At 48.7% G+C, this 15,064-nt stretch overlaps 1 protein-coding gene across 1 annotated transcript in view; it reads left to right on the plus strand.

Annotated features, from left to right (window-relative positions):
- The first annotated feature begins 426 nt into the window (after nt 1-426).
- Nucleotides 427-15,064, plus strand: part of Clptm1 (CLPTM1 regulator of GABA type A receptor forward trafficking) — a 32,833-nt gene continuing 18,195 nt past the window's right edge. Inside the window, exons 1-2 of the mRNA XM_032894251.1 lie at nt 427-531; nt 9,250-9,362. Of these exons, the coding sequence (XP_032750142.1) occupies nt 460-531; nt 9,250-9,362 (185 nt within the window). The 5' untranslated portion in view covers nt 427-459. The remainder of the gene's footprint in view (nt 532-9,249; nt 9,363-15,064) is intronic.

The following is a 15,064-nucleotide window of genomic DNA, read 5'->3' on the forward strand; positions in this document are numbered from 1 at the left end:
GGGTTTCTTTTCCATATGGGCGTGGCTCTAGCGGGATTCGTAGCGTGGCTACGAATCGCTACGGTGGCCAGAAATCTCCGAAACCATCGACTGTAAAAACCGCGAAGAAACGGCAATCCGAACTGCGGTCGAATTGCTTGGAATGGCCATACAATCAAAAAAAATCATCCAACTTGGCAGGGTGTACAAAGTAGAATCCATGAAAAGAGCATTTTAGACTAGAAAGTTCAAGTACTCGGAGAAGTCACTCTATGCTAGACCAAAATATCCTGCGATGAAAAGAGGTGGAAGAGGAGTACGGTGGCCGAGACGGGTCTTCAAAAGGGCGTGGCTTGAGGCGCTCCGTTCAGATACGGAAGCCTGGCAGGGTGGGCTAAATGTGAGATCTCGCGCGATCGCGCTGGCGCCGTCGGGGACGGGGCGGGGCTGGCGGCGGGGGCGGGGACCCGGAGCAGGAAGATGGCGGCGGCGCAGGAGGCGGACGGGGCCGGCAGCGCCGTGGTGGCGGCCGGGGGAGGCAGCTCTGGTCAGGTACGGAGGCCGAGAGGTGCCTGAGGGGGCTCTTCCCCAGCGGGGGGACACTCCTGCAGGGAGTGTCTTGTCCTTTTTGGAGGAGTCGGATGCACCGGGGGCTCCATGCCCCAGAGGGACCTTGAATATTGGGCCCTGGCGGCGCCCGGCTGCCCAGGAGGCCGGACGGTGGCGGGAACCGGGCCCTGTTGCGCGCCAGGTCTCCTGCAGGCTCGCGCCGGGCGTCCAGCGGACTCCTTGCTCGAGCTGAGGAGAGGGTGGCGCGGAGGGGCGCAGACTTGTAAACCCAAGCGTCCTCGGTCCTCGACTGACTGTGTGGTTCCAGGCTCCAACACTTTTCCTAGAGAGGTCTGGCGTTCTGGGTCCGCTCCGCAGTGCCTGAGATAGGGGGCAGTGATTGGTTAATCGGTAGTTTTCAAGCTCAGGGCAAATACGGTAATTGTGGTGGAGAAAGGGTATGGGCTGCGGAGGCGGACCGACCCATTTCACAGACAAGGGTCCGAGGGACGAGTCGAAGGCGCTTGTAGAAGGTCACCCAGGTTAGCTTTGTTATTCGTTCTATGAAAAAGCTGACCGTGGGTGGTCTGGACTGAGATGGGCGCTTTTAACCTAAGCTGATCAAATAGAGAAATTGGTCCAGGCGCGTTTGCCTTCTAACCCATTACTACCCAAACTACACTGAGACTTCAGAGCGTACCAGTTCACTCAGGCACAGTGCAGGCTTCTGCTGGAATTGATGGAGTGACAGCAAGGTGCTGTCGACCCACCCACTGGGATGTCACTGACATGTAGGAGGAAGCTCAGGGGTGAGGAGGACCGACTGGGAGGGGTGCGTGAAGCTGACTGGATGTGACCTTGGACAAGTTTCTTCCTTTGGGTCTTCATTTCCCCAGTGGTTAATGGAGGAGTTGAGTGAGAGGCCCATACTTAATGGCTGTAAAGCTGTCTCCAACCTTGTCCCTGCAATCAGGGGAGTGGGAGAGGAGACTGTGTAAACATACTAGGGAAGTGACAGAAGTCGGGATGAGGAGATGAAGGGCTGTAGGATCTCAAAGACGGGGCAGATAGACTCACTTGAGGGAAGATACCGGGCTACAGCGATGAGATAGAACCCAGCTTTTCTGAACTGAGTCTTTCTGGCATTTGCAACCAGACCTGGGGTGCAAGCAGCTCAGGAAATTGTTGGTTTATCTCTGCTGGGATGAATACACTAGCTGGGTCCGCAGGGACTCCCTGTCTTCTGATCCTTGGAACTAGTTCCTTCAAGTTTCTGTTGACTACTGGGTGTCAGTGGCATGAGAGACCAAGACTTACACTGTGTTGAGTAGTCACATGTGGAGCCTCTCTGGTTCCCATCTCTGCGCCAAATCTTTTGTTTGTGACTTTCGTCAGGGTCTTCCTGTGAAGCTAGGGCTGGTGGTGGCCTTTCTGCTTCAGCCTCCCAAATTCTGAGAAGACAGGCATATGCTTCTAATCCTAGCTCATGCTTGAAAAGTTTTAATACCCATCCTTTGGCCTTCAGGATAAAGTACACTTCTTTTCCTTTTTTTTTTTTTTTTTTTTTAAAGCAGATCAAAATCTCGAATGAACTTTTTTCTTCAGACTAGACTAGGCTTTTTCGTTTCTATTTTTTTTTCCTTTTCTTTTTTTCGGATTTTTAAGATTGTTTTTAAAGTCATCTCAAGTTTTTGTAGCCCTGGCTGGTCTGGAACTCATAGAGTTCTGCCTGCCTCTGTCTTCCAAGTGCTGTAATTAAAGGTGTGCCCATTATACCCAGGTTTGTTTGTTTTTGTAGTTCTGGAACTCACTCTGTAGCTCAGACTAGCTTGGAACTACAGATCCAACTGCTTTTGCCTCCCAAGTGCTGGGAATAAAGGTGTGAGCCTCCATTGTCCAACTTAAAAACACCCTTGGTTATTGACATTTTGAGTTGGTAAATCCTTCAATGTGAGGCTGCCCTGTGCACCTTGTCCCCTGGTATTTGCAGACTATGCCAGTAAGTAGCATGTATACTCTTTCCTGGTTTGACAATCAAAAAAGTCTCTAGAAGTTTCTGAGTGTTCTCGGGGTGGGGGCAGGGGTGACGGAGGCAGAATCACCTGTGCGGACAACTGGAACAGTGTCATCTACTGTGAACCTTACCTCCTAGAGTGCTTCCATTCTCCTTGTTTGGAGTCTTCCCTATTTCTCCCTCTTGATCTTCTTGCTCACACAATCCTCAGTAACATCCACTTAGGAGCTTACTCCTAGAGGCAGCTGTAAGCGCAAGGCATGTGCAGGGCCACAGAAGGTTGGGCACTTTTTGGACTTGTTTGATTGAAGGCAAGAGTCTTCACCATGTAGTCAGTCTAGCCTCAGACTCAGAATCCTTTTGCCTCAGCTTCCTGACATGCCTCACTACATGGATGACCCTTAGTCCTCAGATTTCAGGTTTCCTTTCTTTAAGAAAGAAATCCTCTCAGACTGGGTGAGCTGTGCCCTTTGGGCTCTCCATGGGTTCTGATGGCCCAGCCTGCCCACTCTTCCACTGGACTTTTGGTCAGTACTATATCTCTACCTCCCTCAGCTTAGGGCTGGGCAAGGAGAGGGTAAGTTGGAGGAAGTTTTGTTTTGTTTTATTTTATTAATGGCCTAGGCAGTGAATTCCCAGGATCCCTGCATGCCTAGCAAACCACACACCGAGCTGCAGCCCTCGTCCGTCACTGGCAGGTCTCTACACCTCCACAGCACTGAGTGGCTACTGAACCGAGGCTATGCTGAGATACAGTCTGGGTGGTCACGGTGGATCTGAGCAGTCCTTGAGCACATGGTCCTGTAAGTGGTCCTAACTGTTTACCAGACTGTTGGGTGCTCCTGGAGGAGGGTCTTTGAGCTCAGGCACAGAGGCAAGAGCAAGCAGGAGCTGTGCTTTCCTCCCTACTGCCTTCTTCAGTCTCTGCCACCCTCTGCAGCCTGCCGGCTTAGCATGAAGCCTGCAGACCCTGTCCTTGCCTGTGTCCTGGCAGTCTGCCCCTCTTCAGGCTGGCCTCTCACTCATTCCCTCAGCTGATACAGGGCTGGGTAGAACAGGCTCTGCCTTCTTGGACCTCATGTGTCTCCAGTAAGAGGTGGGGACGCATAGGTGGAGACACAGTAACAAAAATATACCTGGCTGCAGATGGCAGAGTCTTAGATATATAACTGGTGTGTGTAGGGAGTGAGCAGTGGGTATGTGGGAGAGCTGCCATTCAAGTAGGGTCTTGGGGAAGATGTCTCAGAGAAGGTGGTACTCTATCAGATCTGAGGAGGGACAGGAGGAGTCACACCCTCTAAAGGAAAGGCCATTAATGTAATGGAACTGGACTGTGAGAGACCTGAGGTAGAAGATGCCTGGTGTGAGGAAGGATGATGAGCTAAGCATATGGCCAAACAGAGAAGCAGGGAGGCACAGTATACCAGGCTCTGGTGAGGGTGGGCCTTTGACTCTGAAGGCCAGGGGAGCCCCAGGAGTCACCTCTCTGTCCAGGTTTAACTTAGATACTTTGGTTTTGTCTTCTTCTTTTTTAATTTTTAGGTGATTTATGTGTATGAGTGCTTTGCCTACATGTATGTATGTGCACCACATGCTTGCCTGGTGCCTGCCAAAGGTCAGATCCCTTGAAATGGATTATAGATGGTAGGATGTTGCTGATAACAAAACCAGTCCTCTGCAAGATCAGCAAGTGCTTATAACTGCTCAACCATTTCTCCAGTCATATTTATTAGGGTATGGGTATGTGTGGGTGTGTGCGTGCATGCATTGAGACAGGATCTATCTATCTATCTATCTATCTATCTATCTATCTATCTATCTATCTATCTATCTTCTGGAACTATGTAGACAACGCTGGCCTTGAACTCACAGAGATCCAGTTGCCTCCGCCTCCCAAGTACTGGGATTAAAGGCATAAGCCACCAACTAGCTCTACTGTTTTGTTTTGTTTTGTTTTAATTTTTATTTATTTTTTTTAAGTCTCTCTCTTTTTTTAAATATTTATTTATCTTATGAACATGAGTACACTGTAGCTGTCTTCAGACACACCAGAAGAGGATATCTGATCCCATCACAGATGGTTGTGAGCCACCATGTGGTTGTTGGAGTTGAACTAGGGACCTCTGGAAGAGCAGTCAGGGCTCTTAACTGAGCTGAGCCGTCTCCAGGCAAGCTTTAATGGGTGGTAGAAAAGGGATCTCCTGTAAGCTAGGTTGGCTTTAGACTTAAGGCAGTCCTTCAGCCATTCCTTCCTGAGTTGGTGTTACAGGCGTGCACAGTTGAAAACACTCGGGTAGGGAAGGCTGTCGAGCTAGACGAGTAGATAAAACAGCGACCAGATAAACCTGGTAGCCCATGTCATCCCTGGAGCCTACATAGAGAACAGTATGTCTCTGAACTTCACACACATGATGGAGTACACACATTCACACATATGCACCATACATATACACAATAGTAATAATAATAATAATAATAATAATAATATTTATTTATATATTTACTTTTTTGAGGCAGTCTCTGTAGAGAGCCTTAACTGACCCAGAACTCGACATGCAATCCAGGTTGTCTTCAAACCCAAAGAGATCTTCCAAGTCTCCCTCCTGGATGCTTGGAATGCAGGAGTGGGCCATCATATCAACTAAACTTCTTTTTGGGGGGTGGGGTAGAGAGGGGATGGGTGCTGGAGAGCTGACTCAGACATTAAGAGGCTGGACTGTTGTTGCAGGACACCATAGTTCAATCCCCATCACCCACATTGGACAGCTCACCAGTCACTGCCTGTAACTCCAGCTCAGGGGCACCTGCATTCAAATGTATACCATGTACCTGTACACAATTCAAAAGAAATCATGGTCAGTGGTGCTGCACACCTGCACATCCCAGCACTTGGTGGGCAGAGGCAGGAGGATCTTTGAGTTTGAAGCCAGCCCAGTCTGCATAGAGAGTTGCAGGGCAGCCAGGGCTACATAGATCCTAACTCAAAAACAAAGCATTTAGCAAAGAGCATTGACTGCTCTTCCAGGGACCAAGGTTTGCTTCCCAACACCCACAACCCGTAACCCATAACCCTCTGTAACTCCAGTTCCGTGGGATCCCATGACCTCATCTGGCTCACCAGGCACAGGGTATGTACATGATGCACAGACATACGTGTAGGCAAAACACCCATAATCCATAAATATTTTTTTTTCTTGGTTCTTTTTTTTCGGAGCTGGGGACCGAACCCAGGGCCTTGCGCTTCCTAGGCAAGCACTCTACCACTGAGCTAAATCCCCAGCCCCCATAAATATTTTTAAAAGGCACTTGTTCTTGTCCATTCACACATGAAAATGGTTTAGGGACCAATGAGAGGGAGCAGTGAGATGGAGCAGTGGGCAAAGGCACACATTGCCAAGCCTCTCAGCCTGAATTTGATCCCTGGATCCCACATGGCAAAAGTATAGAACCAAGTCTCTCAAATTGTCCTCTGACCTCTGCACACATGCTGTGGTATATGTCCTCCCCATAAAATAAAAGAAACATTAAGAAGAAAAAGAGAAATGCTTATATCTACTTCATTTCTTGTACATGAGTATTTGCCCACATGTATCCCATATGTATCCCATGTAAGTATATGCATCACATGGATACCTGATACATGTGGAGGCTGAAAGAGGGTATCAGATCCCTGGGACTGGGATCACAGATAGTCGTGAGCTACCTTGTGAGTTTTCCTGTCCTTTTTTTTTTTTTTTTTTTTCTTTTCTTTTTTTGGGAGCTGGGGACCGAACCCAGGGCCTTGCGCTCGCTAGACAAGCGCTCTACCGCTGAGCTAAATCCCCAACCCCTCCTGTCTTCTTGACTCAGGATAATTCCATGCCCTCCCAGTACTGGGGATGGGACCCAGGGTCTGGTGTATCCTGAATTCTGGGAATACTGAGCCATGCTCCCCACCCCATCCTCATGAAATCCAGGCAAGCAGTAGCTCAGAACCCGCCTGTTTCCTCACACCCCGCAGTACTCTGAGGGGCTTTCTGACTGTGGCCATGCTCCTGCGTATGAGGAGCATACCTCATGGGTTTGGTCTGCTTGTCTGTGGGAGTCTTCCTAGCTGGATTGCCCATCACTGTAGGAGACAAGACCTGGAAGCAGCTAGGTGTGACTTCAGATCACACCTGGCCTGGCCCCCACCTCTCTTCCTGACTCTGAATCTATCCAGACTCAATAGAAACTTGACCAATCTCAACATCCTCAGAGTAAGGACTCTATGGTCAGACGTCTGCTGGCCCTCATACTCTCCCCACCATTAAAACACCTTTCCCTGGGTTCTCCATGTGACTTCCAGCCTGAGAGACTCACTGAGATGTCAGTCCAGTCTTTGTGGGTCCTACCTTTTGTCCTAGTGGCTGTCATCTTCTGCTTGTTTCTCCAAACATATTTCTGTTTACCTTATTTTAAGAAGAGCATTGAGTGTACCATAAGGATGGATGGCTGAACAGGCACGCAGTACTGCCTGCATGTTTACCTTAAACAAACAGATGAGGCCAGGCGTGGTGGCACATCCCAGCTAGATGCAGGTAGATCTCTGTGTTTGAGGCCAACTTGATTGACAGAGCAAGTCCAGGACAGCTAGACTTTTACTGGCTATGACACAGAGAAACCCTGTCTTGAAAAACTAAAACCAAAAAGAACCCAGATAGAGCTGGGAGCGGTGTTGTACACCATTAGTCCCAGCGCTTGTGAGGCAGAGGCAAGCGAGGCCAGCTTGTTCTACAGCCTGAGTTCCAAGACAGCCAAGGCTACATGGAGAAACCCTGTCTTGAAAAAACAAAAAATAAAGTCAGGCAGCTAGATGATAGGTTGATGGTTGATAGGTAAATAGTTGATAGGTAGGTAGGTAAATAGGCAGTAGTCTTGTTTTGTCTTTTTATTCTCATCCTCTTTCCCAGTGCTGGGGTTTAGATGTCTGCCCTGTACTTGGCTTCTTTACTATTTGTTGTTTTGCGGGTGTGTTACCCTCTTGACTCTACAGCCTGGGCCATCGAGCTCCTGAGCTTAATGGTTACCACCAAGCACGGCACACAGTAGGTATGCAGAACAGAAGGGGTGACATGCCTAAGGTGTCTCAGGCAAGAACCGTGGGGAGGACTACAGCTGAGATCTACTGAACCCCCCCCCCCCGTCACTCCCTCCCTGACACTTCACTGGTGCTGTCCTGCCCTTTGGGACATAGCAAGGAGGAGCTCTTGCTGAATCGGGGTGAGAGGTAACAAGCAGCACCTGCTCTGCTCCACGGCTGCTCTGCTTCCTGCCGTGAGGTGATAAGGAAAGATGGGCAGGATTGGGGTTCAGGGTCCTGGGGGAGAGGGCTGGGCAGTGGAGCCTGAGGACAGTGGGTATGGGTGGCCCAGAAACAGGGAGGCCCTGTATGTGCTGACTTGACAAGTGTGGGTCAGGTGTGGATTCTCTGCTATGCCCATGGTGTTGTGAGACCTCCCCCACCCCCACCCCCACCCCCACTGCCCTTAAAAAGATTGTTTTATTTTATGCATGTGAGGGCTTTGCCTGCATGTATGTGTGTGTACTGTATGTGTGCCCAGTGCCTATGGAGGTCAAAGGATATTAGATCTGGAACTGGAGTTACAGATGTCTGTAAGCCACAGTGTGTGCTGGGAGCTGAACCTCAGTCGTCAGAAAGAGCAGCTGTGCTCTGAGCTACTGAGCCATCTCTGTAATCCTCTGGTCCTACCTTTTGAGGGCTGACAGGATGGGACAGCTAGTGGGAGAAACTAGCACAGGACTGGAGCCAGCAGTGTCCAAAGAGAGGCTTCTAAATGGCCCTGACCTGGACTATCTCCTTCCTGGCTGTCAGAATGTCTCTGCTTCTAGAGAGTTCTTGTTGTGTTTTGAGATGGCCTTTGTTGTCTCATGGTGTTTTAAGACAGACTTTGAGCTCTTGCTCCTCCTGGTTTTACCTCTGAAATGCTGAGATTATAGGCCTGTGTCACTCTGCCTGGTGAGAGATGATTTCTTTCCATGTTATTTATCCCTACCTGATTCTTTCTCTTTGCTGTCTTGCTCCTGAGTAACTCAACTATCTTAATCTCTCTGAGCCGTTGTTTGTTCAGTTGCAGAATGCAGCTACAGTCAGAGCTTGGTGCTCTGCAGGGTATAAGGGATGGATGTTTGTGTACCAGCTCACAGTAGTGAGGTTCTGCGCCAGTCTGTCTGTCTCCCTGCTGGACTGTAGCTACCGGAGAGCTGGAGAATGGACTCAGAGCCCTCATGCCCAGGGAAGGATCTTGTGGATCAGCCCCAACCTTCTATGGTAGCCAGTTTCAGAGCCCTAGGACAGCCCTCCATGGATAGTGCTCAACTCAAACTGTCAGACTGTCCCTCAGCTGCTGGCTGCATCTGTGCCTGCTCCTTTATCCAGTGTACTGTGATTTAACTCTTAGCACCTGAGTCTCAGGCCAGGCCACAGCTCCCTCCTAGCACCTGCTTCCCAATGCTGCCCCGTCTGGGTCAGTGCTGATAGACAGGTCCCCATAGACTGGAAGGCAGCTCAGGACTGTCCCCAGCACTGGTATCTTTGGGGAGCAGTTTCCTCTGAAGCCCTTTCTGCTTGGGGACTACTGGTGTGCCCTCTTGGAAGATGGACAGAGTCTCAGCCTCTGAACTCAGGGTACCCTGATCAGCCTTATCCTACTTTCTTCCTCCCACAGGTGACCAGCAATGGCAGCATTGGGAGGGACACACCAGCCGAGACCCAGCCTCAGAACCCTCCACCCCAGCCAGCCCCCAACGCCTGGCAGGTCATCAAAGGCATTCTGTTCAGGTGAGCATGTGGGCTTGGGGTTCCCCACTCTGCAAAAAGTAAAGCCTGGGGAGAGGAAGAGGTAACCAGGGATAGCACATCTCCACATTGGTGGAGGGGCTGCAGCACAGGAGCCTCAGGACCTATGTGCCAGAGAAGGACCTTGTGGATAAGCCATGGTCTCTCATAGTCTCACCCCATAGTCTCACACCTTCTTTAATGGTGGTTGCTGAGCCCCTAAGAGCCCTCCTAGACAACATTCAGACTAAAATGGATTTGTTTACTTATTTACCTATTTATTTTTGTTTTGTTTTGTCTGAGACTGTTTTTCTATTGTATAGCTCTGACTGACCTGGAACTCATTCTGTATGTTGACCAGGCTGACCTTGAACTCACAGAGATCTGCCTGCCTCTGCCTCCTGAGTGTTAGGATGAAAGATATCCTTTTTGAGCCATACTAGCACACACGTTTACTCTCTGAGCCAGCTCACTGGCCCTCCTGCTTCAGCTTCCCAAATACTGAAATGACAGGCCGGGAGCACAAGGTCTGGCTGATGCTCGCTTTGTAACGTGGGAAATGGAGCCTTGCCAGGCACTGGAAGGGGAGAAGAGTTCATACAGACAGTTAGAGAATCTGCCCTAGTAGATTTTCCCCTTAAACTCGAATTATCTGTGCCCTTTTACAACAGAGTGTATTAGGTAGCTGCTGAGCATGTGCTCAAGTCACTGATAAAATGACATCCTAAGTGTATGGGGCACATCTGTGTCCTCTATCGGCAGTGGCCTTAGGCTAACCATAAGCATATGTTTTGTGTCCTGTTGATTAGAAATGGTCTCAGTATGTAGCCCCCGCTGGCCTATGACTCCCTTGCAGTGGTCCTCTTGGCTTACGAGGGACTAATCACAGTCTAAGTTTATACGTATTCCGTGGAGATGCAGGTATTTATTGATGGCTTGAAAAAAGGGTCTCACTCTCTAGTCCAGGTTTTAAACATGAAGGCCCTTCTGGTCTAGCCTCCTGGGTCCCAGGTTTATAGGTGTGAGCTAAATGTTTACAGTCATTAGGAGCACCCAACGTTTAGTCTGAAATAAAGGCTTCACTAACAACGCTGAAGGAGTCGGAGTACAGCTAACACATAGGTGCATCGTTCACTAACTTCTCCGTAAAGGCACACACCCGGCTATGTTTGTTTCTGTCTTTTTTGTAGGAGGGTTTGAGACAGGGTTTTCCTGTGTAGCCCTGGCTGTCCTGGAACTCACTCTGTAGACCAGGCTAACTCCAAATCAAGAGATTCTTCTGCCTCTGCCTCCCAAGTGTAGGATTAAACATATGTGCCACCACTACATGATTCTATTTTAAAACTTAATTTGCATATGTGCGTGTATGTGTGGTAGTGGTGGTGAGGGTACATGTAGGGGTTGGGAGTGTTGGCATATATAAGTATGTGCATTCAGAGGTCAGAGGACAGCTTTAAGAACTCAGTTTTCTCTGTTTAAGACCTGAAGATCAGACTCAGGTTCAGGCTTGGCAGCAAGTGCCTTTACTCACTGAGCCATCTTACTGGCCCTTTGTTTTTGTTTTTTGGTTTTGTGTGTGTGTGTGTGTGTGTGTGTGTTTTTTTTTTTTTTTTTAAGATTTATTTAGGGGTTGGGGATTTAGCTCAGTGGTAGACCTGGGTTCAGTCCCCAGCTTCGAAAAAAAGAAAGAAAAAAAACCCAAAGATTTATTTATTTATTATATATAAGTACACTGTAGCTGTAGCTGTCCTCAGACACACCAGAAGAGGGCATCAGATCCCATTACAGATGGTTGTGAGCCACCATGTGGTTACTGGGATTTGGACTCAGGACCTCTGCAAGAGCAGTCGGTGCTCTCAACCATGGAGCCATTTCTCCAGCCCTTTTTGTTTATTTGTTGGCTTGCTTGTTTGTTTTTTTAAAGACAGGTGTTATTCAGGCTGGCCTTGAACTTGGGACAATCTTCCTGCCCGAGCATCTTGAATGCTGGAGTTCCAGACCTGTGCCACTGTGTCCAGCTTTATTAGCATTCTTTCTTTTTTCTTTCTCTTTTTTTTTTCTTTTTAAAGCATGGTCTCAGTTAATTTGAGCTAGCCTCAGATTTATAGCTGAGGATGACCCCCAATTTCTATCCCCCTGCCTTCATAGCTTAGTTTTCTTACATGGCAATCACAGGCGTGTGCCACCATACCAGTGTGCTATGTGTTGTACTGGGGATACCATCCAGAGCATTAAGTTCGCCAAAGCCCCTCTGCCAACTGCACTACATTCCCCGCCCCTTCCTCTGCTTCTCACGCTTCAGTTCCCACCTCTAGTGGAAGTCCTATGCTCAGCTCATCTTAGGGATTCCGTGAAGACCTGTCACCAGAGGGAGGGGTGTGACGGAAAGGGGACTGACTGCTGTTTTAGAAGGGTATAGTCTACAGTGGGCATGGCTCAGCGCTAGAGCACTCATCCAGCATGCTTGGACTTCTGGGTTACCTTCTGAGCCCTGGGAAGGAAGGAAGGAAGGAAGGAAGGAAGGAAGGAAGGACAGACTTCATGACCTTCATTTCCATCTCCAGGCACATTCTGGTGGGGGACAGAACTGCTTGCTGTGGCTTCCGGGTGTGAAGCTGTGAGAGAGGGATGAATAATGCTCCTCACTGTTCAGCCCCAGACCTGGGTGTCCTTCTGCCACTGTGCACAAGCCTCTCAGTCATGGGGCCTGTTCCTTACCCTGTCTCACCGCTCTGCCTGGTGCTTTCAGATTTTCTCTATTTCTCTCTCTCTCTCTCTCTCTCTCTCTCTCTCTCTCTCTCTCTCTCTCTCTCTCTCTTTCTCTCTGTGTGTGTGTGTGTGTGTATCCACACACATTTATTTATTGTATGGGAGTGCGTGTTGCGGATGCACACGTAAATAGCATAGCATGTGTGTGGAGGCAGGAGAACAACTTGTGTGAGTCTGTTCTGCTCTCTGCCATGGCGCTTCTGAGTATGGAGTGCAGGGCCTTAGGCTTGGTGGTAAGTGCTTGGCTGGCAGAGCCATCCCATGGACCCTATTCTTTAGTCTTTAAAAAAGTTGCTGGAGGGGTTGGGGTTGCCAGGCAAGCGCTAGGCCCTGGGTTCGGTCCCCAGCTCTGAAAAAAAATAAAATAAAAAAAAAAAAATAAAGTTGCTGGGCATGGTGGTCCATGCCTTCAATCTCAGCATTCGGAAGGCAGAGACAGGCAAATTTCTGAGTTTAAGGCCAGCCTGGTCTACAGAGTGACAGCTATACACAGAGAAACCCTGTCTCAAAAAACCAAAACCGAAACATTATAGAACCCATTTATTGACTGGCTGTGTATATTACATGCGTGCTGTGCTCTGCACATGGAGATCAGAGGAGAGCCTGGAGTTCTTTCCTACTACTGTGTGGGTCCTGACACATGAGGTCAGTCGTGAGGATGGTTAAGTCACCTTACCCACAACTTTTTTTTCCTTCCTCCAGAGCTGAGGACTGAACCCAGGGCCTTGTGCTTGCTAGGCAAGCGCTCTACTACTGAGCTAAATCCCCAACCCCTACCCATAACTTCTTTTTTTTTTTTTTTTCTTTTTTTTTTCAGAGTTGGGGACTGAACCCAGGGCCTTGCGCTTGCTAGGCAAGCGCTCTACCACTGAGCTAAATCCCCAACCCCCGCCCCCCCACAACTTAAGATTTAATTTTTTATTTATTTTGAGACAGGCCTGGAACTCACTGTATACATCAAGCTGGCCTTGAACTCCTAGAGATCCCTCTGCCTCTGCTTCCTACGTGTTGGGGTTAAAGTTTTTATTAACATATATTATTTATACACAATAGTGGTTTCCCTGTAACATTTGCACATGTGGATACAATGTATTTTGGATCCTATTTAAGCCCTACCATACACACACACACGCACGCACGCACGCACGCACGCACGCACGCACGCACGCACGCACGCACGCACGCACGCACGCACGCACCCAGTTTATCCAGTACTATGGCTCAAACCCAGAGCTTCATGTGCAAGGCAGGTACTCTGTCAGCTGAGCCTCATGCCCAGTTCCTTAGGTCTCCTTGTCCATCATTCCCGTCCCCTTTTAGTTGAGTCCGTAGCTTAGGCTGGCCTGTAACTGGGACTGCCCCCACTCCCTGAGTGCTGCATCACAGGCTTGCACCATGTGGCTGGCTCTCTTCATGATTTCATGCTCTAAGCCACAGGGCAGTCAGCTCTCTCGGGTCCTTGCCTTCATCTCCTCAGCACCCTCCCAATGCTTTTCATTAACTGCATATCTGGACATCTGCACGGTGGTGCTGAGGACTGCTTCCTTCTGAGGGGCTCTGATCCAGCTCTGCAGGCTCACTTCCTTCCTTAGAGCTAGTAGCAGCAGACATTAGGTGGGTGTGGGTGGCTGCTCCCAGACTATCTTATCTGAAATCCTCGTGTGTGTGTGTGTGTGTGTGTGTGTGTGTGTGTGTGTGTGTGTATGTGTATGTGTATGTGTATGTGTTACTGTGGGTGGAACAAAAGGACCCAAATATGCTAGGCATAGAGCTTTTTTTTTTTAGTTATTTATTGTTTGTATGTGAGGTCGGGGGGGGGGTCAGGCACATGCTGTGTTGGACAACTGCCAGAAGATAACTTTATGACATTTGTTTTCTCCTAATTTTTTATGGTGTGATGGTTTGTATGTGCTCAGCCCAGGGAGTGTCACTATTAGAAGGCGTGGCCCTGTTGGAGTAGGTGTGTCACTGTGGCTATGGGCTATAAGACCCACATCCTAGATGCCTGTAAGTCAGTGTTCTCCTAGCAGCCTTTCAATAAGGCTCTCAGCTCTTCCTGCACCGTGCCTGTCCAGATGCTGCCATGTTCCCACCTTGATGATAATGGACTGAACCTCTGAACCTGTAAGCCAGCCCCAATTAAATGTTGTTCTTACCAGAGTTGCCTTGGTCATGGTGTCTGTTCACAGCAGTAAAACTCTAACTAAGACACATGGTTACCTGGCCTGCATTGTGAGACACTTTACTTATGATAAGCCATTGATCGATTGCACAAGTCCTAGCTTTGAATTTTTATTCTGTTTATTTATATATTGAGACAGGGCCTCATCATGTAACTGCCTGGCCTGAAACTCAACAGAGATTCCCTTGCCTCTGCCTCCTGGTTGCTGGAATTAAAGGTACTTGTTTGTTTTTCTGAGGTAGTGTTGTAGCTCAGGCTGGCCTTGAATTTGCTGAGATCTTCCTACCTCAGCCTCTCTCGGACTGTGATTACCAGAGCGTATGTATGGTTGGTTGGAACTTGCTTCATTTCACTCACTCATTCATTCATTCATTCATTCATTTTAAGATGGCTTTATGTGTATAAGTATTTATTTTGCCTTTGCGTGTGTATCTTTGTACTCTATGTGTGCCTGGGCCCTCGAGTCAGAAAGGGCATCCGATCCTCTAGAACTGGAGTAACTGATGACTGTGAGTCCCATCTGGGTATCAGGAGTTGAACCCCAATATTAGGGAGAGGAACAAGTGCTGCTAACCACTGATTCATCTCTTCAGCTCCAAGGTTGGATATGGTGGTGCACACCTTTAGTTCCAGCATTTGGGAGGCAGGGGCAAGCCAGTCTCTGAGTTTGAAGCCAGCCTGCTCTATATAGTAAGTTCTGGACAGCTAGAAATACACACACAAAAATATAAGATACAGGGATTTTTATTTTGAT

This window comes from Rattus rattus, chromosome 2, assembly GCF_011064425.1.
Source record: "Rattus rattus isolate New Zealand chromosome 2, Rrattus_CSIRO_v1, whole genome shotgun sequence".
Lineage (NCBI taxonomy): Eukaryota > Metazoa > Chordata > Mammalia > Rodentia > Muridae > Rattus > Rattus rattus.